Source organism: Malaclemys terrapin, chromosome 3 (genome assembly GCF_027887155.1).
Source record: "Malaclemys terrapin pileata isolate rMalTer1 chromosome 3, rMalTer1.hap1, whole genome shotgun sequence".
In the NCBI taxonomy this organism is placed as follows: Eukaryota; Metazoa; Chordata; order Testudines; family Emydidae; genus Malaclemys; species Malaclemys terrapin.
Window position 1 is genome coordinate 10757734 of NC_071507.1, and position 24444 is coordinate 10782177.

The 24444-nt window shown below is 40.9% G+C and overlaps 2 protein-coding genes across 4 annotated transcripts in view; one reads left to right on the top strand and one right to left on the bottom strand.

Annotated features, from left to right (window-relative positions):
• Nucleotides 1–3866: 3866 nt before the first annotated feature.
• On the bottom strand, nt 3867–10433 carry LOC128834078 (molecular chaperone MKKS-like). Its single transcript, XM_054022549.1, has 4 exons — nt 9375–10433; nt 6520–6695; nt 5726–5836; nt 3867–4821 (listed from the first exon to the last, which is right to left on the bottom strand). Exons 1-4 carry the CDS (start codon nt 10363–10365, stop codon nt 4381–4383), a joined length of 1719 nt encoding a protein of 572 aa, XP_053878524.1. The 5' UTR covers nt 10366–10433; the 3' UTR covers nt 3867–4380.
• A 7559-nt stretch (nt 10434–17992) lies between these two features.
• Nucleotides 17993–24444, top strand: part of SLX4IP (SLX4 interacting protein) — a 120583-nt gene continuing 114131 nt past the window's right edge. Inside the window, exon 1 of one of the 3 annotated variants that reach the window (XM_054024484.1) lies at nt 17993–18059. The gene's annotated coding sequence lies outside the window, so the exon portion shown is untranslated. The remainder of the gene's footprint in view (nt 18060–24444) is intronic. The other 2 variants (XM_054024480.1, XM_054024485.1) reach the window with 2 other exon arrangements.

A 24444-nucleotide genomic window follows, 5' to 3' on the forward strand; every position in this document is an offset into this window, starting at 1 on the left:
ACAGCAAAATAGCTTGATTCAAGATTGTGAGAACTGAATGAGGTAGTTTGAGTGCTTGGATTAGGCCCATAAAGAGTTGGTTTCCTTTGTCTCCATGTTACTTTCAGTTTTGAAGAATGATGTTAAAATTGCAGTCAGGAAAGTTTTGTGCTGGTTGTAACAACACTGTATATACACATCTACCCCGATATAACATGAATTTGGAGATAATGCGGTAAAGCAGTGCTCCGAGGGGGCACTCCGGCGGATCAAAGCAAGTTCGATATAACGCAGTTTCACCTATAATGCAGTAAGATTTTTTTGGCTCCCGAGGACAGCGTTATATCGGGGTAGAGGTGTAGCAGCACTTTAAAAAAAGAAAAGAAAGAGGGGGGGGGGATCGGTGTTGGGAGGCAGTTGGAAGGTAGAGTCAGCATGAGATATTCTAGAAAAATAGATTCTGGGTGTGATGGGTTCCTCCCGGGGTGCCACCTGGAACGGTGGTACCACTGAGACACACTGACCCACCAGCCTGGGCTCCCTTTACATTATACTGCTGTGAGCAGCCTGCCAAGCCCTCTCCCAGACTCCAGCACACATATAGGTAGGGACATACCCAGCTGCAGTACATACAGATGTAATCAGCTGTGCATGGGGAGGCTACAGTGAAGGAACTGCCCAGCTACTCAAGTGCACACCTCCCTCTGGAGTGTAAACCCCAAATTATACCATCTTGCACTGCACACAGAGATGTGTACAGCGTAAGCTCATGAAATTTGCCCCCTCTTTCAGTGTGGAGAAGAATATGCAATAGCTTTCTGCCCCAAGTTATGATTCCCACACACTGGTTTTAGACAAAGGAAAAATAAGTTTATTAACTACAACAGATAGATTTTACATGATTATAAGGGATAGCAAACAGATCAAAGCAGATTACCTAGCAAACAAACAAAACACACAAACTAAGCTTAATATACTAAAGAGATTGGAAATGAGTAGCAAATTCTCACCCTAAATGATGATTCAAGCAGGCTGCAGAGATTCTTAAGGGGCCATCTGCACTTGTTTACAGCTTAAAAACCACAAGTGTTCCTTTCACAGGCTAAAAATCCCTTTAGCCTGGTTCCAGCACTTCTCCCCAGTTCAGTCCTTGTTCCTCAGGTGTTTCCAAGAGTCCCTTTGGGGCAGGGAATCAGTGAAGAATCCCGATGATGTCACTTCCCTGCCTTAAATAGCTTTTACATATGGCGGGAACCCTTTGTCTCAAAGCCTGGTTCCCAAGCCAGTCAGTGGAAAAACACTGATATTCCAAGATGGAGTCCAGCACCAGGTGAGCTGGTTACATGTCCCTGTAGTGCCATAGCAACCATTGCTCGGAGGCCGTTTGTAGCATCTTCATCTTCCCAGGTGGGAAATAAGCTCCTTCTAAGACCTATTGTTTTTTCCCTAATGGTTCATAAACTTGAACGGGCCCTTCCCAGTCAGCCATCTAGACTGACAGTCTTTTGCCTAGTGGGCGTTCCCCAGGTGTAAACATATTTGTGATACATATACATAGTCAATATTCCTAACTTCAAATACAAAAATGATACATGCATACAAACAGGATAATTATATTAATAAGTCATAACCTTTCCAATGATCTCACATGACCGATCTAGCATAAAATACATCAGAATTATGCCATAATCATATCATAATATCACTGTGAAGTATATGGGGTACAGTGTCACACTGGGGATTTACATTTTTTAGAGTGTTTAGCAGGATTGTTTGGCTCCAGGCTGCTTCCAGGGGAATCTCTTTTGCAAGGGACAGGTAAATTTTATTTAGATATTTCAGAATTCCTTAAACAGAAAAAGGCCAATTTCTCCACATGAATAAAGCAAAGTTATTTTATGGTACTATATTCATTTCTTGTATAGATCTCCTCATTCCTAACAAAGGGTACCCTTCACAGAAATAGCTTTCAACAACTTTGAAAGTTTACTGATGGGTTAGAACAAATAAACACATGAAGCAGGGTTCCAAGTACTAAGTTTTATATAGGAAATCAAAATGATACAATGGATTGTTAAATTGGTGACCTGCCTGTCTCTATATCGTATATAGCACACTTAATAAACAGAAGCAAAGTATTGTTTAGTCCATATTTCATATTCATAACATTTTTCTATAATAGATATGCCTCACTGTACCAAACCAATTGCACAACATAGGTGTAATAGAGTTTTTCACTGGATTGTAATAATGACTCTGCTAAGTAACAAGTACAAAGGCAAACTTCTGTTCATTATCTAACTGAAATAAAATAATAGACACTATCATAGAACAATCAAACTTTGTGTCACTAATTGTGCTTGAAAATATCTGGCATCTATGCAATCCCAGCACACGTGCCTAAAAGTACCAACTCCTGAGTTAGTCAGCTGTGATGTTTTCATATTTGCCTTTTTGTACAATCTTTTATGTATTATATAACACCTACTGGTGTTTTTATGCAGGGGGCAAACTATGACCAGGGTGGTCAAACAAGTGGAGGCGGAGTAAGGAGGTGGCAGATAGGCAAAGTCAGGGACAGAGGATAGGAGTTGAGTTTAAAAAGGGAATAGAGGCACTGCTAGAGAGTGATGGAGGGGGACAACTGCAGATGATATAGAGGTAAAGAATATAAAATGGAATGAGCAATTTGCAGTGTTTGCAGAAATAGGATGTAGGTGGCAGAAGGGCTCCTCCCACTCTCCGCACAAGCCGAACAGCACATCTCAGCACCCACTTCTCAGGGCCAGCAGGGAGAGTAAGGAGTGGGGTGGGGGAGACATGGGGTAGTAAGGGCTATCAACTCCACTGAGAACTATATTTTTGTTAGTTCTCAGTAGAGTGTGTAGCCTGTTCAGTACAAAGAAAATGCAGCAGGGGTCCCATACAACATTCCCTCTACATTTGTTACAGAAATTGAAATGTATGAAGTGAATGAGGTGGGAAGAAAAGGGGTAGCCTCATGATCAAGGCAGTTGAAAGTTGCCCTTGGGCACTGGATTCTATCCCTGCCTCAGCCACAAGAGTTTCTATATGATGTTGGGAAAATCACTTAAACCAAGCTTTTCAAAGATGGTCATAAATTGTGTATTTTCTTGGTGCCTGATTTGGGACCCTGTAGTCTGATTTGCAGAAGTGCTGAGCACTTTCAGCTGCAAGTGAAGTTAATGGAAGCTGTGCTTTTAACATATGAAGTGCTACAACATGCTAAATATTTTGAAAAATCAGGTCTTAAGCACCTCAAATTGGACACCCAAAATTATTGGAAACCTTTTACCTTAATCTTCCTGTGTCTCTGTTCCCTCTCTATAAAATGGGGATACCAGCTCCTCATCTCACAAGAGTATTACGAGAATAAATTAATGTTTATGAAGCACTCAGATACTACAGAGAAGAGAGCCATACAAAAGCTCATGAAGAAATTAATAATTCTGTCTTCAGAGCATGGTTTGAATAGTACAAAGTAATTAAATATGGGGTCACATGAGAATATAACAAAATATTGAATAGCTGCTCACTCAGTCAGCAATAGCCATTCTGTGGACTGAATGAGTCAGGGGTCTTGTGGAAAAAGTACAATGTGATTAGATAATTAAAGACTGAATCATACTGCATACACACAAGGAGGCTGTATTAAGGTTGCACAGGCAACCTTAATTCTGGCACTTCCTAACTTTTGAGTGCTTTATTTTGCAACCTTCCTCTTCCTTTAATGTAGTTTTGTGTGTGTGTAGTAACACATATTTGCATATATTGTTTGAATGGATAGAATACATTATAGTCTGAATTTTCAATCATGTGTTACTAAGATTTGGTTATGTCTGAGGGCTGGTCTACACTGGGGGGGGGGGGGGGGGGGGATCGATCCAAGATACGCAACTTCAGCTACGCAAATAGCATAGCTGAAATCGAAGTATCTTGGATCGAATTACCTAGGGTCCACATGGCGCGGGATCGACGGCCGCGGCTCCCCCGTCGACTGCGCTACCGCCGCTCACTCTGGTGGAGTTCTGGAGTCGACGGTGAACGCGTTTGGGGATCGATATATCGCGTCTTAACGAGACGCAATATATCGATCCCAGATAAATCGATTGGTACCCGCCGTATCGGCATATCCTCAGTGCACACTAGACTATTAATGTTTAGTTTTTCTAACAAAATATTAAATATAATTGCAAATGTCTATAACAACTGAAGTGGAGTAGGAATCAGACAAGTAGCTTAATGAGCAACTATGCTTGACATTAAAATTCTGTTTATAGACTCTGTTTCTGCATAGTAGCCTCTTAGTATATTATTTATGCTGCTTTGAAACTTTTTCAAATAAATATGAAGTTCAAAATAATGGAGATGAAAACTAAACTAATTTTGATCTTCAACTATATATGACAAATCCAAAATCAGATTGGCTGTCTCCACTGCCACTTGCAGACCACTACATTTTGCAGTAAAACAGTCCAGTACAAGATGGTCAGTGGAGTGTATAGAAGGCTCATTAGAGCAGCTTTGTGGAGCAAAAGGGATACATTGGCTTCGTAAAACTGTCCAATTGAGATTCCGCTGGTTATTGTAAATCCCACAACCACACTTCAAAGCTAAATCTGACCAGTTACAATCACAGGGAAAACCTGATGGAATAGACCAAAAATGTCCATAAACCATATCAATAAGAATTTCACCATCATCGTGCTCCAGGCAGCAAGCTACACACTCCAGCGAGCGGCAAAAGGCATCAGCAACCAACTGGTATTGTGTCTGAGAACAATCTATAGCTTTCAAAACATTAGTAGGAAGGGTAAAACTCTAAAAAGATAAAATAATAAAAATCATTAGACAACTGTAAATATGTGTACTTTGCACAAACTGGAAAACAAACTAGTAAACATCTTATTTATTATTGAGCACACACAAAATAGTCTCCTACCAAACTACTGGATAACAGCTTTGCTGTTTTTAATAAAAGCAATTTCCCCTCTCTCGGTATTAACACTTCCTCATCAATTATTGGGAGTGGACTACATCCACCCTGACTAAATTGTCTTCAACATTGGTTCTCCACTTGTAAGGTAACTCCCTTCTCTTCATGTGCCAATATATATTTATTTATGCCTGTATTTGTAATTGTCATTCCACACATCTGAAGAAGTGGGTTTTTTACCCATGAAAACTTATGCCCAAATAAATCTGTTAGTCTTTAAGGCACCACCGGACTCCTTGTTGTTTTTGTTTTTAACAAGTAGTCCAAGTTAACATTTTTAACTGAGGAAAAATTATTAATGTGATGGCACAATTCAAATATCAAAGGTTTCCCACAAGTAAAATCAAAGCCAAAAAAGTCTTATCCTTATTAGCATTCAAGACAAAATAATTCTATACACTTCTTGTTTTCAATTAAATATTCTAGGAATAAAATGAATGAACTTTTGCTATGGTAAATGGAAATCCGAAGAGCTGTTAAAGAATACAAATGCAGTATTTCTTATGCAATAAGTCCTGAGGCAGATATTTATCAGCACATTAAAATCTCATACAGTTTCATTTTATATTAGTCATTCTTTGGAGAATAAAATGCAACACTTAATGTCAACTGAATCTGCTAAGGACAAGTGAGATGTTTCAACTCTGTTCGTAATCCCATATAAACTAAATTCCTTGTCATCTTAAGTGAATTAAGCAGCTTTAAATATCCTCTCAAGGCCTTACATACCTTGTGTCTTATGTATGAGGCCAAATGAGTTTCTGTACAGCCACCTCCCAACAGTGCCAATGGTTGCTTGATTGTTAGTTGTAAGACATGTTCTGCAGTTTGACACGCAAGCTGAAGAGCAAGAAAAATTTGTCATTGCATATATCACTAAAGCAGAAAAAAAAATCTTGTTTTAAAAAGGTTTAAAAATTTTACTTTTTAGGATATACTTTTAAAGTGCAGTTCTTCTCTAAGAAGTGTAAATGTACAGATGGCACTTGCTTACTCACAGATCTGCTCTGGGTGATTTCAGTATCATAGCTGCTTACAGAGTGAACAAACAAGCTTTTGGTATTCACGCTGCTCAACATTACAGATCACAGCCAAGAGCGCTGGGTTCTGTTCCTCATTTTGCATAATCAAAATTATTTACTAAGTTTCAATCAGGTACAAACATGGAGCCCCATGTCAGCATAGAACCACACTTTAACTATCTAAATTACTCGAGTGTGAGTGTTGCCAAGTGAAGGATCAGCAGTGATCCTGAAACTTTCCTCACACAACTGAGAAAAAGTGAAATAACGTCCTCCATTTCTTTCCATAGGGGTGGCCTCTAAAAAGGGGGAGAAATAACTATGTGCAAAATGGTGTGGAAAAAATTCTTTGTTTCTGAGATGGGCTGGTGATCAAGGAAAAGTCTTCTGGTTATAGTGACTGAAACAGTTAATAAACCTTTCCTCACACAATCCTCTCCCAACCTTCTCCCTCCAGAAGAGTATGCATTTTTATTAGATATTTTGAAAAACTTTGCCTACCTTCAGCTCATCCCATGCCATTTCACTTCTGTTACAGAGTATCAAGCTGCAGACAAGTGTGTCATTAGGAATTAGATGCAAGAAATGTTTTGAAACAAAACTCTCAGTGCGCAAGTCCTTCAGACTGCCATAACAAGTAGGAGATACAGAATGTAGGGCAGCAATGGGCTGTGAACCTGTACAATTAAGAAAAAGCATCTATTATCTAATCAGAATAGCTGTCTACTGTGTTTTGTAGAACATGGACTGAAAGGTTGTTTTGTTTATATTTTAAAGCTACAAATGCTTTTCAAGACATATACATGTAAATTTTCAAACTATGATGGAAGTCATGCAGACACAAACCAGTACAGTGCTTTGAAAATATAGCTTCTGGTACTAGTTCATTGTAAAAGTAGGAATTTTATTATTTAGATTAGGCAATTTAAAAAGTTTGCATCTGTAAGCAATGTTTACCATGGGACTCTAGCCCTGAGTGCTGTAAGCAGCATCCATGTGTCAGCTGTAGAGCTGGCCAGAAAAGGTTTCCGTTAATGTTTGAAAAATCTGGTTTCCAATCAGCTGTGGCCATGCGCTGCTAGTCTCACTGGTGACATGTCTTGCTCAGATTGGAAAGGTAGATTGAAAAGACAGGAGAAAAAGAATTTCTGCTGTACAGAATGGCAAGCAAAGAGATTTCAAATTATAACACAACTTCTTAGTTTTCAAACTTTTAATTAAAACTTTATAAATATTGTATTTAAGGAGAAAAAATGACTACCCTTAACTTGACTTTACCAAAGTCGTCTGGGAATATATTTTTTTCTGAATCTTTACTTCCCATCTTTTTTTTTTTTTTTTGCCAAATAGAAATAATTTTAAATCTGTTTCCTCATTAAAGGTTTCATCTTTATGATAGTCATATATTTCATTCTCTTAAAAGATCCAATGACTTGCCCCTCTTGAGGGTTTTGTATGTTGGAAAGTTATAGCAAAATAGCTGAACCAACTTCAATGAAAAACTCAAGAACTGCCAAGATACAATCTGGCTGCAGTAGAGATTAAAAGAAAACAGGAACTCAAGTTACAACATATGCACATGAACTAAGACTTCAACTGCGATAGTAGTTTAAAATGAGTTGGACCTATTAAATAGGTATAAACTTTTTTGTAAAACAAATGACATTTGACTTAAAATAATGAAAGCATTACTTTAGGCATTTTCCCATTGTAACTTTGGGCCTTCTGCCTCACCATTACCAGATTATGGCTCTTCATAACAGAATCCCTATTTAATTCTTTATGAATAGTGGCATACAAATATTGGGCCCAAATCTGACCTAGCCTAAAAGTTGTTATAACTTAGTGAAGGAAGCTTCTAGACCGATGCCGATACTAGAGATGAGTGTATTACAAGTACCTAGATGTTTAAACTGATGAGGAAAGCCACCATTTTGTATAACATCAAAAACATCTGCTCAGTAGCACCAGATAACCACTATGTTTGGTATGCAAACTTTTGGCATTTGATTAACTAAAAACAGAGGGGGAGATATTTGATGGTTACAAAAAACGATGATATTATTTTCAATCTTGACTGTAGTAATGGAGTGTATTTGGCGATGCCATTTTTATATTAATTAAAGTCTTATTTCCTGAGACTGTCCTATTTTTAGCCAGGAAAACAGCTACTGGTTCATAAAAGCAAAGGAACACCAGAAATCTTAAAAGTTAATGAGTAATAAGAGCACAGCTCTTACAGTATCTAGCAAAACAGAAAGAATTTGGGTTCTGTCTGTAACTTTTTCCAATCACTGATTCAGGATTAAAGTACTTTGAAAGTTAACTAATCCTGAAAAAGTCTGCATTGTTTCAAAGCTTTTCTAAGGAAGGCAAGTCCTGACATATTAGACCCTGATCATATAATTCTTATGTTCCTTCTTCCCTGTCCTTGAACACACACAGACACACTTCAATTCTACTCACAACTCTGACATTATAGCAGCTGAATTTAAGGTTTTACCATCTGAAGCTAGGTCCTACATTTTCAAATAGTACTGTATAAATGTACAGCAGTGTTTTCTACCTATAACTGTTGTCACAGCTATCATGACACTAAAATTTTTGAACCTGAAGTGGAGAGGAAAGGAAAATAGTAATTGGAATGTCATTTTGTGATCTGAAATCAACACCACAAAGGACTAGGAGCAATTTCTATACATATATTTAGAAAGATGAGATTCTTCTCACTTTTCACTAGCAAACCTCACCATTTCTAGTCTTGGTATTTCACAAAACATACTTAACTATTGTAACCATCTAGCCATGCTTTTCAGGAGTGATTAGCGCATCTTGGATCATGAGCCGTACGACTTATTTCCTTGATAAGGAATTACTTGCCAGTGGAATTTTTTTTAAGTGGTTTCTATTTTACTATACATCGAGTGTTTATACCAAATAATTAAATTCTCCATTATCATTTAATGTTATATAAACACAGGGTTTAGAGCTTGATTCTATCTGCTCTAGGTAACAGAGTGGGTAATTGTCTTGTAAATATCAGTTATTGTGCTTGTGTAGACACATGCAGTAATGACTTTTATGAAAACTTATAGGATATGGCCACATATGTAAAGGCAGGATCGAGCTCTCTTTACCAAAGAGTTTTAAATAAAGATGTATATCATGAGATTCTAGTTTGTTGGATTTCAAACAGTACACTATTCAGTCTTAGCAAATTTATGATACATAAGATACAACAATGGCTACATCCATCTCAGATACAGGAAAGATGGATTACAATCTTACTTTGTGACATTTCTATGTTTCCTTTGAGACTAATGTTATGGATGCCATGTATAAAGTTAATTTATTACCTGTCATTTTACTCAGGGGCTCCATCATAGATACTCCAACTCTGTCTATAGTGATGACATGGTGCTCTTTCAGGTATTGTTTCAAAGATGGGTGGATAACTTTCTGGCACACTACAAGGCCTACTTGGTCATTAACCAACTGCTTTCCTAAATTAAGCAACTGATCCAATACTGCTACTTCTAGAGAAATTCCATGATGGACAATTACAGTTCCTTCTCCAATACTGGAAAGGTCTCCTGACATAGAGATACAGAAGAGTGCCATCTTGATAGTGCTTGAAGAAACTCTTTTGACAGGAAACGTTGTTGTCAATTGAAATTCTGGTATTTCTATTAGTAGTCCAGGAAATACAGTAGAATCCATAACTCTTTTATCTTTCACAGGAACAATTACACACTTTCCTAAAACAACATTAGTTTCAATGGTATGCGGAATTGTAAGCAAAAAAGCCTTTAAAACCAATGTGCTGAGGTGATTGACTTCTGTTTTGTTAAGCATGCAGGCAGGTTTGCTTGCTAATATGCTACGTACCAAAGAAAGAAGAGTCTTAATATTGTCAAAATCCACTGATATTCGGCAACCACAGGCCTCAGACTTGAGATAGTCAGTACATAAGCTCAAAAGATGTCTACTTATTTTAGTGACAGTACAGGCCGCAAAGTTTATTCTTTGAAAATTTTCAACCAAGCTGCAGCAAAGAATGGCTGTAAATAAGCCACAGTCGCTGAAGCGTGATATATGATTCTGTACAGAGGCTGTCAGAACCTTTAATACTGGATGGGTGATAGAAAGGCCACCAAGCAAGGCAGAAGATTGGGAAGTTGTGCGAACATAGCCTCCCATACCATTGTGGAGCTGTTTGAGTCTACCAGTAGGGCCATAGCAAGACTTTACTATTCCACTTAACACAGACAGAGAGAAACTAATTCTCTCTTTAGTTAGAGGGTCATTAGTACACAATGAAGGCTTTTTAGCTTCAGTGCGGGACATCTTCAAGACAAGATTTTCATTCTGACCAACAAAATTTCAAGTTTATTCCATTTTCCTTGAATGCATAAATTATAGATGTTTTAATCTACAGACGTATTTTTTTTTACTCTTTATAACCAAGCACATTATAAAAGAGAAATCTTGCATACAGAATGACAACTATGTCCATGTAGCTGTTCATAGTTTAATATTTAACAAATTATACAACTATAAGTGATAAATTAATATGTGATGATTGCAGAAAATTACTTCATTCTCCAAGATCCTTTTGCTTAATTTCCAAGGCTGATTTAGCAGAGTTCTTTGCAGCTCTTTGTATAAAATATGTACCAAGATGGACACCCAGAAATGAAAGTCCTGCCACAAGCAGCCAGTTCTTTTTAATCCAGCTAGTTTTTCTCATCTTTTCTTATGATGGTAAGATTGCAGATGCAAACTTTCAAGGTTAATTATACCTACAATAAAGAAGTAACAGGATATTAGTATAACCTTTTATACAATATATTGTATAGTGACTCTGTCTCTTCTGAGAAATCAGATTGTATCTATGTCAATAATCAATAACTGAGCAAATCAGCATTGATTTAAGGCAAGACCACTAATTTGGCACCTTTATTTTTCCCCAGTGTGTTTGCGTGCACACACAAACACCTAACTGTAGTACTTTTTAATAGGACTGTCAACATGTGCTGGGTCATCATCCAAGACTGCTATAACATGAAATATATGGCAGAATGCGGGTAAAACAGAGCAGGGGACACACAATTCTCCCCCAAGGAGTTCAGTCACAAATTTAATTAACACTTTTTTAATGAGCGTCATCAACATGGAAGCATGTCCTCTGGAATGGTGGCTGAAGCATTAAGGGGCATACAAATGTTTAGCATATCTGGCATGTAAATACCTTGCAATGCCAGCTCTCACTTTCTGGTGACACTGTAAATACAAAGAGGGCGGCATTATTTCCTGTAAATTAAACAAATTTGTTTGTCTTAGCAATTGGCTGAACAAGAAGTAGGACTGAGTGGACTTGTAGGCTCTGAAGTTTTACACTGTTTTGTTTTTGAGGGCAGTTATGTAACAAAAATTCTACATTTGTAAGTTGCACTTTCAGGACAAAGAGACTGCTCTACAGTACTTGTATTTATAATAATAATATACACTTTGATTTCAATTACAACACAGAATACAATACATATGAACATATAGAAAAACATCCAAAGTATTTAATAAATTTCAATTAGTATTCTATTGTTTAACTGTGTAATTACAACTGCGATTATTTTTTTTAATCTCAATTAATTTTTTTGAGTTAACTTCAATTAATCGAAAGCCCTACTTTTTAACTAAGATGAGAAAACCTGCTACAGTTAAATATAGTGTGGGAAGGCATTGCTCAAACACATGCATTTCTGCCAGTTAACCTCTTCAATGCTGACTTGTAATATCCATGCCATTTTACCCAAGTCTTCAAAGAGCAGGCCCTTACCAACTGTAACAGATTGTGTGAAAATATGAGTCTATATTGGTTTTGATAGACTCATATTACTTTAGATCTATACAGATAAGAAGCTAGTGCATTAACACCAACCTCCCTGCATGTGCAATCACTTCAAAACAAAATGATTTCTTGTGTTCAGAAGTCTAAGAACTCATTCCCTTTTTTATGGGGGCGGAGGGCATAGAATGGCCCTTTAACTTGTAGCCGTGTGACATCTTGACATGTTTAAATTTACGCACTTTTCTCAGCTCACTTCTAAATACTTCAAAGTTTAAAGAGGTTATTTTTAAATTTAAAATTAATATTCTTTGAGCTATTATAATCATCCACCATTTTAGCACTCAGTGGCTTACACTTCTGAAACCTTGTTCAAGACATGTTTAAATCCTTAAATCACATCAAACTGGTGGAAAACAAAATACCAAGCCAGTAATAAAAATAATTAAGACTAAAATTATGTAATTAAATTGGTGTCAAGTATCAGGAGGTAGCCATGTTAGTCTGTATCCACAAAAATAACAAGGAGTCCAGTGGCACCTTAAAGACTAACATTTATTTGGGCATAAGCTTTTGTGCATCTGAAGAAGTGAGGTTTTTTACCCATGAAAGCTTATGCCCAAATAAATCTGTTAGTCTTTAAGGTGCCACTGGACTCCTTGTTGTTTTTGTAATTAAATTGTTGCGCAAGTTGTTAATATATGGATTTTAAATATACTGTGCTGTGAGTTGAGATTAAGTGATACATTCATTTTAAAACATTTAATTATCCCTAAGGTAACAACACTGATAATGTTACTTCTTTAATAGTATATCTCACTTATTCCTACTTAGTAAGAATTTAAATAATACGGAGTGGAAAAGGACTGAGTCTATGAGTGGAGAATCCTGGCCTCATTGTAGTCAATGGGAGTTTTACCATTAACTTCATTAAACCAGGATTTTACCCTATATATCTGGGTTTATAGTTAAAGGTGACTTATAAAGTTTTTCAGAAACAATGAAGTGCTTTAGTTATGTGCCAAAAGTCCTTAAAAACAATAGTATCTATACCTACCTATGCTTTTATATAACATCACTATGTTATCTAGACATCTGCACAAGTTTTTCTAAACATATTTGTTTAGTCTTCATTTTCCTCCAAAGTACTTATGGCTAGCTCTATTCTACTGAAACTTGCATAACACATTATTTTATGAAGTTACAATGTGACAGCCATGTTTGTTGGTAGAGTTGACCCTCTTGGATTTGCATACGTTTATTAGATGGACTTGAAAAGCCTTTTTAAGATAATAATAAAATAACTTGAAGCCATATAATAAAAGTCACTTAGCTGAACACTTATAGTCTAGCAGGATTTAGCTGCAGTTTTGAAAACAAAGACTGATGGATTTTGGAGTGTAATAGCAGAATGGGAGCTGTACACAAGAAAAAGGTATAGAGTAATTTATGTATTGAATTGCCTTCTAACTCCTGCTGTGTTGTGTATTCAGTACATAATGGTAGGGTTAACTCACTTTCAGAAAAATTAAACAAAGAAAAGGCTAAAAGGTTTTCTATAACAAGATCATAATTGTTAGAAAATTGATTATCACATGAATTATATACTACATTAAGTATTTCAGTCTGGCTAAGTAGGGAACTTACCTTTTATGTATAGTACTACTGTTATTTTCCTTTTTTTTGACTTTCATGTTGCATCACATATGTCACAATGCCAGGTTCTGGTACATAATCCTCTCTTTTTGTTTGGAACATAGAATTGGACTTGATGTTAAACCACCCCCAGTGTATCAGCCCAAGGCTAGTTCCCATAACAATCAAAACTTTGTAGTCCTTCCAGATGGTTTTAAGGCCCATACTGGCATCTACCTATGTAAAGACAGTTGATCATTTTATTTTAAACATGTTCCAAGAAATATTTCTCTCCAACCACTATAATAGCACAGTACAGCCAAACCTGAATGTTAACATTTTTAATTATATTGCAGCATGCCAAATGATTAGGAACAAAAAGTGACAGAAGGAAGCCTTACTTAGTGAACTTTAAAATTGTCTTTAAAAATAACCTCAGTTCAGATACCTAAAAAGAAATGCTAATTGCTGTACTTGTTTCCCATGCAGTTATAAGCTATACTGGTATAATTACTTCCACTTTGTTGGGGTTTTGCAGCTTTAACTATACCAGTTTTGCATGTAAAACTTTTTTCTTTTTCAAAGAAGACTGAAAGGTTATACAATGCTGTAAAATCTGCAACGATCATAAGACTTTGCACTTATCACTGATAAATCTCAAAGCACTTTTCAATGGTTTTACAAAGGAAGAAACTGAGGCACATTGGCCCCAATTCTGCAAACACATACACACCCGTGTAAGTGTTGCAAGATCACGGTAACAGATGCTAAAAGTATGTCTACACTACCAAAAAAAAAAAAAAAACCCCCACACAACCCCAACAGCTGGGTCAACTGACTTGGGCTCATGCTATGGGGGTACAAAATAGCTGTGTACATATTCCCGCTTGGGCTCTGAAACCTGGTGAAGGGGATGGGTCTCAGAGCCTCGGTGGGAATGTCTACATAGCTATTTTTACCTGCATAGTATAAGCCCAAATCACTTGATTCACACTCCAGGACTCGCTGCTAAGGTTTTGGGTTTTCTTTGCAGTGAAGACACATCCTAAGTGACTTCCCCCAAGTATCACTGCACCTCAGTGGCAGTCAGAAATAAAATCCAGGTCTCCAGTTGCCCAACCCCATGCTTAGTTCACAAGAGCATATATGCTAGCCTTATCCCTGCCCCTTTCAAGGGGATTCCCAACCATTAACATATTCTGCTGTAAAACCAAAAGCTTCAACACCTATCTGAATGGTATTGTTAACCTGAAAATATTTTACTGCAGTCTTTTATAAGTTTTAGTGAATACTTCGCCTCCTTCCCCACCAAGCAAAACACTCTTATACCCACAGGAAGTCCTACTATTGATAAGAACCCAGATTTTAAGCTCACGGTCAGGGTCTCATTATCTTTAGTAATACAAGCATCTTGTGCTATATTTACTCCTGGGGGAATTCTGCGCCACTGCGGATGCACAGAATTCATGTGCCACACAGATTTTTTTTCCACAGAAAATACATTCTGCCAGAAAGGTGCTGCAGTTACTCCTTTCACTCACCAGGAGCCACTGTTGCACCAGAACAGAGCAGCCACTCCCAGGCAGGAGTAGCCCCAGCTGAGGACAGGGAAGAGAAAGAGGCTGTATTCCTCACAGCACCCTGCCTGTGGGGCCAGGTCAGGAGGCATGGGATATGGTAGGAGAGACAGCATGGGGTACATGGGGCTACAGGGGGAGGGTCAGACTCAGGTTCAAAAGGGCTGGGGGGAACAGACTGGGGCAGGGCTGAATGGGATTTGGGGTGCAAGGACACAGGGGGACAGGGGAAGGAAGGTGCATGCAGGGACACCTGGAGGGAGTGGGGGCACAGGGGCATATGGGGAAGGAGTGGGTGAGTGAGAGTGCAAGGATTCATGGAGATGAGGGAGAGGATGCAGGGCCACATAGGGACAGGGGCAGATGTACCTGACTGAATGAGTGCATGCTAGGGTCTGCATGGCAGACACTCCCTAGCAATCCCTTCCCACCACAAAAACCTGTTCCATACGTCTCCCACTCACACCCAACCATCCTCCAAGTTTTCTGGGTGTGGTTTTGGGGTGAGGGTTGAGTGGGAGGGTGGAAAGAAAGTAGGGGGAGAGGTAAGCAGCAACTCTTCTGGAGTAGAAAGATTTTTGAAGGGCTGTTATAAAATAAGCCTGACCCCCTAGAACTAGTCAGATCTTTCCCCCACAAAGTCCTAATATTTTCAAATATCTTGAAACACTAAGGCCAGGTCTACATTTGAAAAGGTCTGCTGGAATAGCTATTGCTGCAAACCCTCCTAGAGTAGATGCAGGAAAGAAGTACGTTTGCCAGTATAGCTTATACCAATTTGGCAAGCAAAATAAGTTACACAGTCCTAAAGCACTTTTATGCTGGTATAATTGCATCTACCGCAGGACTTTTGCAACTATAGAAATGTCACACACACAAAAATACACCCCAATCAACATTGCTATCTGGGCAAAAGTTTATAATGTAGAGCTGTTCTAACCCACAGATTGCATTATGAAGGGCTCTGAGAATTGCTCAGGTATAGAGTTAGTCTTCCTAACACTATAGGTATGTCTGTGCGGTAGAAGGATCTGGTGCTGATAAATACCTCCTCTGTAAAACACTGAAATCTATATGTGACAAGCAACAGATGAGAGCTAAACATTATCATCATGATTAGAGCTGATTAAAAATAATCCAACAATTTCTCAATTCCCCCTCCTCCATAGCATTTCAAAACGTGATAAAAATTAACCAGCTCTACTAATGTGGGAAATGCTGTTGTAAACTCAAAAAGGCAGGGAGGGGAAGGAAGGGCAGTGTTTCTAAATCCTTGCAGTTTAGCACAACCCTTCTTGACTGTGTGTTTTGGGAGCTTGCCACAGAATACTTGACAAGAAGGGGCATACAGTGAGCAGTGCGTGCATGCAAGATTTTCTTTGCTTTAGATTGTAACAAAACTTTCAATGCCTAGTGACCCGAGAGCCTTTTTTGAATCTCGAGGGGGGGGGGGGGGTTACAATCTAGTGGTTTGCAAAAGGCACTGGACTGGGATTCAGGAGACCTGGGTTGGATTTTGGCCTCAGGCACACAGATTCTCTGTAACCCCACTGTCTAGGGACTGCAGCTCAGGTGTGGGAAAGAAAAAAAAAAACCAAAAACCCGACAGGATATTGCACATGCTGCAGTAATAGAGGCCACACAGTCCTACAGGTGGGTGGCTCCTAGGACTGGGAGTTGGGACACCACTGGGGCTTTGAGGGGACTCCAAGTTTTCTCTCGTTTTCAGGTGCTTGCCTGGCTGGCTCTTGCTCATGCTCCAGCTGATCTCCCTAGGAGGGGTCAGAAAGGGATTTCCCCCCAGATTGGCAGGGGCCTTGGGGCTTTTCTGCCTTTCTCTGCAGCACCTGTAGGTAATCTGCCAGTATCATCCGCACCTATCTCACTGAATCATTTCCCTGCCATGGGGGGGATGGGTGGGTGAGGTGTTGGGACACTGGTGAGCCTGGTCCCGCCTATTCTCTGCCCGTGGCCCCTAACAGCCTAGCCCCGTGTCAGGTGCGGCCTGTGACACACACACAGGGGGTCAGAGCAGAGGCGCTGGTGACCCCTTCTGTGAAGGGCGGGCTTAGGGCCTGCTCCCATTGACTTCACAGGGGCAGGATCTGACCCCAGCCAACAAGCGAGGGGGGGGGGGGTGCGGGTCACGGCCCGCCCCCTACGAACAAGTCAAGGAGGGGGGGGGACCAGCCGCCTCCCCTAACCCGCAGCCCTGTTCCCTCTACCCGTTCCCAGCAGGCATCAGCCCCGCTCGCCCCCCATCCTCCTCACCTCCACTCGCACACCACCCGCCAACTCCCCCTCACGGGGCGACCAACCGGCGGCCGCCAACGCCTGCTGCCCGCGCGCGAGCAACCCCGGCCCAAGGACAGTGCGAGAAGCCGGTGCAGGTCCTTTGCTAGGGAGAGGTGGTGGCTTAGTCAAACGCCTGTCTGATTCCCCAGAGCTACTCTCCTCCCGGAAATCTCCTAACGGGGATTTCAAGCTGGTTTTTACACAGGAAAATGCCCGGACAACGGGACGTGTTAAAAACGTGTCGTCGGGTCCCTCAGGCAGCTGTGTAGGCACCTATATAATCCAAACCCTAACGGTCGGAGGAAGGCTAATTACATACGCTTTTTGTAACCCGCTTCTCCCGCGAGGGGGAATTATCGTCCCAAAGCCTCCCCACCTCTTTCCAATCGATTTAATTGTGGTTCACTCAAATCTCCTTGCTTTTAGCACAGAACCGATCTTTCGTTGGCCGTCCCGGGTCACGTGACACCGGAGGGCCACTAAGGGAAACACCCGGATGTCAATGCGTGTTGCCATTCCAGGTGGAATAAAGGCCTGGGGTGGTTTGGTCGCCATTTTGGATTGAGGCAAGGAGACGCCATATTGGATTGGGGCAGAGAGGCTCCATCGAGCGGCCATTTTGGATAGGGGCAGAGAAGCCGGTGCAGGCGAGCGAGAGCGACACACGCGGTGTGGGGAGGGGCTGGAGCGTGAGTATCCCCCTCCCCCGGGCCCGTTCAGATCGGGCGGATATGCCCCTGTTTCTACTGCAATATAATCTACTCCCCAAATAAACACCCCTCCCCCGCACACCTCCAGGGGCCCTGCCCCCGATGACCCCCCGCCTCCAGCTCTCCTCCTGCTCAGCGCACCCTTCCCCAGCTGTAGCCACTGCTTGGTGTTCAGTGCTCAGTCCTGCCCCCTGCAGTGATGGCCAATCCATCGCCCCTGGGTGCCCACCCCTTACATCCACCCCCCAACCTGTCTCTGCTCCCTTTGCATTCACCCCCAAGCCAACCCACTGCATGTTCCCTAATTGCTAGTGTTGTTTGTCCCCTTTGCAGTCACCCACCCCCAAACTTCCCTGCCCTCTTTGCATTCACCCCCAAACCACCCCACCCCCCGTGCTATCTGAATTAGAATAATCAGACATGTAGATGAACACAATTTGTTGGGGGAAGAGTCGACATGACTTTTGTAAAGGGAAATCATGCCTCCCAATCTATTAGAATTCTTGGAGGGTGGTTGACAAGGGGGAATCCAGTGGATATAGTGCAATGGCTCTCAAACGTTTTTATTTGTGACCCCTTTCACATAGCAAGTCTCTGAGTGCGACCCCCGCTTATAAATTAAAAACACTTTTTTATATATTTTACACCATTATAAACGCTGGAGGCAAAGCGAGGTTTGAGGTGGAGGTTGACAGCTCACAACCCCCCTGTAGTAACCTCGTGACCCCCCCCCGAGGGGTCCCGACCCCCAGTTTGAGAACCCCTGATATAGTGTACTTGGACTTTCAGAAAGCCTTTGACAAGGTCCCTTGCCAAAGGCTCAGATACAAAGTAAGCAAGTAGTCATGGGCCAAGAGGGAACGCCCTCTCATGGATTGGTAACTTGTTAAAAGACAGGAAACAAAGGGAATGAATAAATAGTCAGTTTTCAGAGAGGAGAGAAAGGTAAATACAGTAACTCCTTGCTTAATGTTATAGTTCTGTTCCTGAAAAATGTGACTTTAAGCGAAATGATGTTAAGTGAATCCAATTTCCCCATAAGAATTAATGTAAATGAGGGGGTTAGGTTCCAGGGAAAAAAATTTCACCAGACAAAAGACTATATTTTATATATATATATATATATATACACACACAGAGTATAAGTTTTAAACAAACAATTTAATACTGGTACACAGTGATGATGACTGTGAAGCTTGGTTGAGGTGAAGGAGTCAGAGGGTGGGATATTTCCCTTACTGCTAAATGATGAACTAGCAATTGGCTGAGCCCTCAAGGGTTAACTCTCTCTCTACACAAGGCAGCAGGAATGGAGGGAAGATATGCGCATTTCCCTTAAGTACACTGCCTTGTTAATTAGATCAGCTTGCTGAGAGGGCAGCTGCTGCAAGCTCCCTCCATCTTGAGCCCTGGTGTCCTGTCGCCCCCCCCCCCCCCCGGGGGGACATTCTGACATTAACCCCCCCCTCTTCTTTCCCTCCCTCCTGCACAGCAAGCAGGAATCTCAGGGAGCAGCTCCAAGGCAGAGGGCAAGAGCAGCACATGGTAGTGGGGGGAGGAACACAGCTGAACTGCAGGCAGCTGCTGGACAGGGAATTTAGGGGAGTGGGGAGCTGATAGGGGGCTGCAGGTCCACCCTGGTTCCAAGCCCCCACCAGCTAGCTGCAATGGGCTGCTCTTCCTGCAAGCAGTAGACAAAGCAAACGGCTGCCAAATGATGTTAGAAGGGAGCATTACACAACTTTAAACAAGCATGTTCCCTAATTGATCAGCAACATAACAGTGAAATAACGTTAACCCAGATGACTTTAAGTGAGGAGTTACTGTAGTGGGGTCCTCTAGCGATCTGTAATGGGACCAGTGCACCCTTATTCATATTCATAAATGATCTGGAAAAAGGGGTAAATGCTAAGATGGCAAGATTTGCAAACAATAGCAGCCCCCAGACCTTGCGCCCCCAGCCAGGTGCTTCCCCTCCCGGGCTCCGGCTGCACTGGGGAAGCGCCCAGCCGGGGGCGCAGGGTCTGGAGGTCTGGGGGCTGCCCGGCAAACTGTGAACCCGGTAGCGCTCGGGCAGCTCGGCTCTTCAGCTACACAGAGCTAAGGTGTCTGGGGGGAGCAGCAGCCGCCGCCACCAGAGCCGCTCTAAGGTAAGCAGGGGACAGGGATGCCAGCAAAGTATTTTCCTGGTCATGTTCGGCTTTTTGGCAATTCCCCCCCGGATGGGGATTTGAGGACCAAAAAGCCGGACATGTCCAGGAAAATCCAGACATGTGGTAACCCTAAGATAATAAGACAGTAAATATCACAGTGCCACTTTATAAATCCATGGCTTGTCCTCAGATTGAATACTGTGTTCAGTTCTGGTTGTCCCTTCTCAAAAAACATATATTAAAATTGGAAAAGGTACGGAGAAGGGCAACAAAAATGATTAAGGGTATGGAACAGCTACCATGAATCAAGATTAAAAAGACTAGGACTTTTCAGCTTAGAAAAGAGATGGGGAGGGGGGTATAAAGGGCTATAATATCATGAATGGGGGGGAGAACGTGAATAAGGAAGTGTTACTCCTTCACATAACACAAGAACCAGGGGTCAGCCAATGAAATTAACAGGCAGAAGGTTTAAAACAAACAAAAGGAAGTACTTCTTCACACAATGCACAGTCAAGCTGCGGAACTCATTGCCAGAGGATGTTGAGAAGGCCAAAACTATAACTGGGTTCAAAAAAGAATTAGATAAATTCATGGAGGATAGGTCCATCAATGGTTATAAGCTACGATATTCAGGGATGCAACCCCATGGTCTGGGTGCCCCTAGCTTTAGATTGCCAGATGTTTGGACTGAACAACAGGGAGTGGATCATTTGATAATTGCCTATTCTGTTCATTCCTTCTGAAGCACCTGGCATTGGTGACAGTCCAAAGACAGGATACTGGTGACCGAGTATGGCCATTCTTATGTTCTTATGCCTTTCCCTTTTGCATTCACCCTCTCCATCATCCCTTCTGCCTTTGCATTCACCCCCAAATTTCCCCACCTTCCTAGTGCTGCCTGCCCCCTTTTCATTCATCCCAAATCTCCATGCCCCCTTTGCATTCACCACCCCCAAACTGCCCCACGCTTAGTGCTGCCTGCCCCCTTTGCATTCACTCCCCAAACTTCCCCACCCCCTTTGAATTCACCCCCCATCTTCCCCACTGCCAGTGCTGTCTGCCCCCTTTGCATTCTTCCTAAATCTTCCTGCCCCTTTCACATTCACTCCCAAACCGCCCCACCCGCAGTGCTACCTGCCTGCCACCGTTGCATTCACTCCAAACCAGTCCTCATTGCTGGTGCTGCTTGTGCCCTTTGCATTCACTCCCCAAACCTCACCACTCCCATTGCTGCCAACCGCCCCTTTGCATTCACTCCAAAACTTGCCACCCCCCCATGCTACCTGCCCCCTTGGCATTTACCCCCCAAATTTCTTTGTTCGCACTTTACACAGTTAACATTAATGACACATCAAAATATAAGTTTAAGCGACACCCACACTATAAAATGTTTACTCTAGGTTCTTTTTCAGACCAGTAATTCCCAGCAGTTGTAACTCCACCAGTAGTAGCTGTAGTATGGACAAGACTTTAGCATTTTTATCACTGTGTTTAACCCTGATCAGAGTGGATTGGAAATTATGGGTTTGAAAAATCCAGAGCCTGGATAGATGACAAGATGGTGAACACACCTGAGCCCTTCTAAGATGAGTCTACACTAGTGTCCACAGGCAGAGCTGAACAATCAACAGTGTAACACTTGCAAAAAAAGCAAACATCATTCTGGGATGTATTAGTAGGAGTGTTATAAGCAAGACATGAGAAGTAATTCTTCCGTTCTACTCCACGCTGATTAGGCCTCAGTTGGAGTATTGTGTCTAGTTCTGGGTGCCACATTTCAGGAAATGTGTGGACAAATTGGAGAAAGTCCAGAGAGAAGCAAGAAAAATTATTAAAGGTCTAGAAAACATGACCTAGGAGGGAAGATTGAAAAAAAATGGGGTTGTTTAGTCTGGAGAAGAGACGACTGAGAGGGGACATAACAGTTTTCAAATACATAAAAGGTTGTTACAAGGAGGAGGGAGAAAAATTATTCTCCTTAACCTCTTGGAATAGGACAAGAAGCAATGGGCTTAAATTTCAGCAAGGGTGATTTAGGTGGGACATTAGGAAAAACTTTGTAACTGTCAGGGTAGTTAAGCACTGGAATAAATTGCTTAGGAAGGTTGTGGAATCTCCATCATTGGAGATTTGTAAGAGCAAGTTAGGCAAACACCTGTCAGTAATGGTCTCGATAATACTTAGTCCTGCCATGAGTGCAGGGGACTGGACTAGATGACTTCTTGAGGTCCCTTCCAGTCCTATGAGTCTATGAATTTGGGAATAATTGGTTTACAAGGTCCTAGATTAGCCAAGCTAGAAGCATCTGATATGATCTATCAGAGCTAGAAATACTTTATTGAATACAAACGTTTTTAGGAGTAGGAAACTTTTCCAAGCACTGCTGGACCAGTGATTAAAAAAAGAGAATTTCAATGCCTGCGTTACACTAAGGGCCTGTTTTAAAGCCGCTGAAGTCAATGGGCGTCTTCACTGATTTAATTGGGCTTCGATCAAGCCCTAGGTCATCTATTTGTTTTGTGTAAGTTTCCAGACACTTTATTAGAAAATTAGCAGTGTAAAAAGATTTTAACATCTCCTGTAATTTATTTCTGGGGCACTAATTGTTAACTTTTTTCCCAACCTGTTTGCCATATTTAATTAAATTAAATATTATCTGTTTTAGGACTATTTGAGCAATATGTAAGGGGGTGGTTCAGCTTCTAGTTATAGCAGAAGGAAATTATTAATAGATAATTAAATAAAGCTTTGTTCAGTTAAATGCAGAAGGGATTGCCATTTTGTCATTAATTACTCATGTTCAGAGCTAAGTAGCTAGGTACAGGGTCCCAACAGCACACTCTTCTTATAATTCTCCATTATTTATAATTCACCTGTGGTGCACTTACTGCATTTAAACAGTAACATGTATTGCTACTCTAGCATCTTCATAATCTTTAATATGTCATTTACTTTTTCCCCTGATACATTTGTTCTTGGGCCTTCCTCAGTGATGGTTATGTATTTCATAGTCCATCTCAATTACGATGGGTCAATATTGGAGATTTCCCCAATGTAAGTGTTGGTAAAGTCTAAGAGCCATATTTGTAAGGTATTTAGGCACCTAAAGATGCAGATAGGTGCCTAGTGGGATTTTCAGAAGTGCCTAGGTGCCTAAGTACCTTGGGATGAAGATCTTTAGGAACCTAAATACCTTTGAGAATCTGGCCTCATGGTCCTCTTCCATACTACATCCTGGTACTGGGAATACATAGATGACAAATCTTATTTCAAGTACTGTGCGTCTAATTTGCTCCTTATTATATATTTTTCTGTATTCCACATGTTCTTCATCTAACTTTAATTCTTCTCTTGGAACAGTGTTTGACAGCTTGTCTGTAACAGGTGGGTGGGCTGTTGAGATTAATAACAGAGTTAATCTTGGTGAACTTTGCCCTAACTGTGTACCTCTCTCACTGAGTTGCTACACCATAACACTTTCTACTTAAAGAATGGTATGTTCAGGCGCATAGTTGAATCTGGAGTGCTCCATATTTCAGGTTTACACACAGCTGGGCATAAAGGTAATGTTAAAAGGTACGAAAAGGACTTCCAGTTCCCAAGGCAAGTCCCTTCATATTTTGGCTGTGGTCCTTAGATGTATTTCAAAGCAATACAGTGGTCATCCCTGCGCTTGACGATCATACGTATTAAGAACATATTATTTTCCATCTATTACTGCTTTTTCTTCCTTGTTTTCTAAGGAGAATAATTTTAACAACTAAATACTTGCCTTATGGCTTCATCTCTTATTGTTAATGTTAAATTCTCTATTTTATCCTGTATAGTACTGAGCACATCAAGGCTTACATAATAAATAGTTTCAAGGCCTTTCACCTTCCAGATTTTAATGCACCTTGCTGTCTCTTCTTACTAGCATTTTCTTTCATTTGAACAACACCACAGTAATGTCAAGTGCAGATATAAAGTGTATCAGGTGGTGTCAATTGATTTTGATGCCCACATTTTTCCATTTACAGTTTCTAAAGCTCTTATCCAGTTAACCTCCAGGTAAAGAATTTTAGTGGTAAAGAACCTGTCTCACTATATGCTTCAGATGGAATTTTTGCTAGAATTCGATAAATATTTCTAGAAAGTTTTTGCAAACATCCACTTGAATTAAAGCCTCATGTTTGTTTCACTGATATTCCTTTTCCTGTTTATTTGCA

Bases quoted from the DNA above. Each gene is read 5' to 3' on its own strand.
- LOC128834078 (XM_054022549.1), bottom strand. From the start codon at position 10,365: ATGTCCCGCACTGAAGCTAAAAAGCCTTCATTGTGTACTAATGACCCT. The intron at 6,696-9,374 runs GTAATAAATTAA...TTAATTGTACAG, and splicing joins GCCCCTGAGTAAAATGACAG to GTTCACAGCCCATTGCTGCC. The intron at 5,837-6,519 runs GTAGGCAAAGTT...CTTGCTCTTCAG, and splicing joins TGGCATGGGATGAGCTGAAG to CTTGCGTGTCAAACTGCAGA.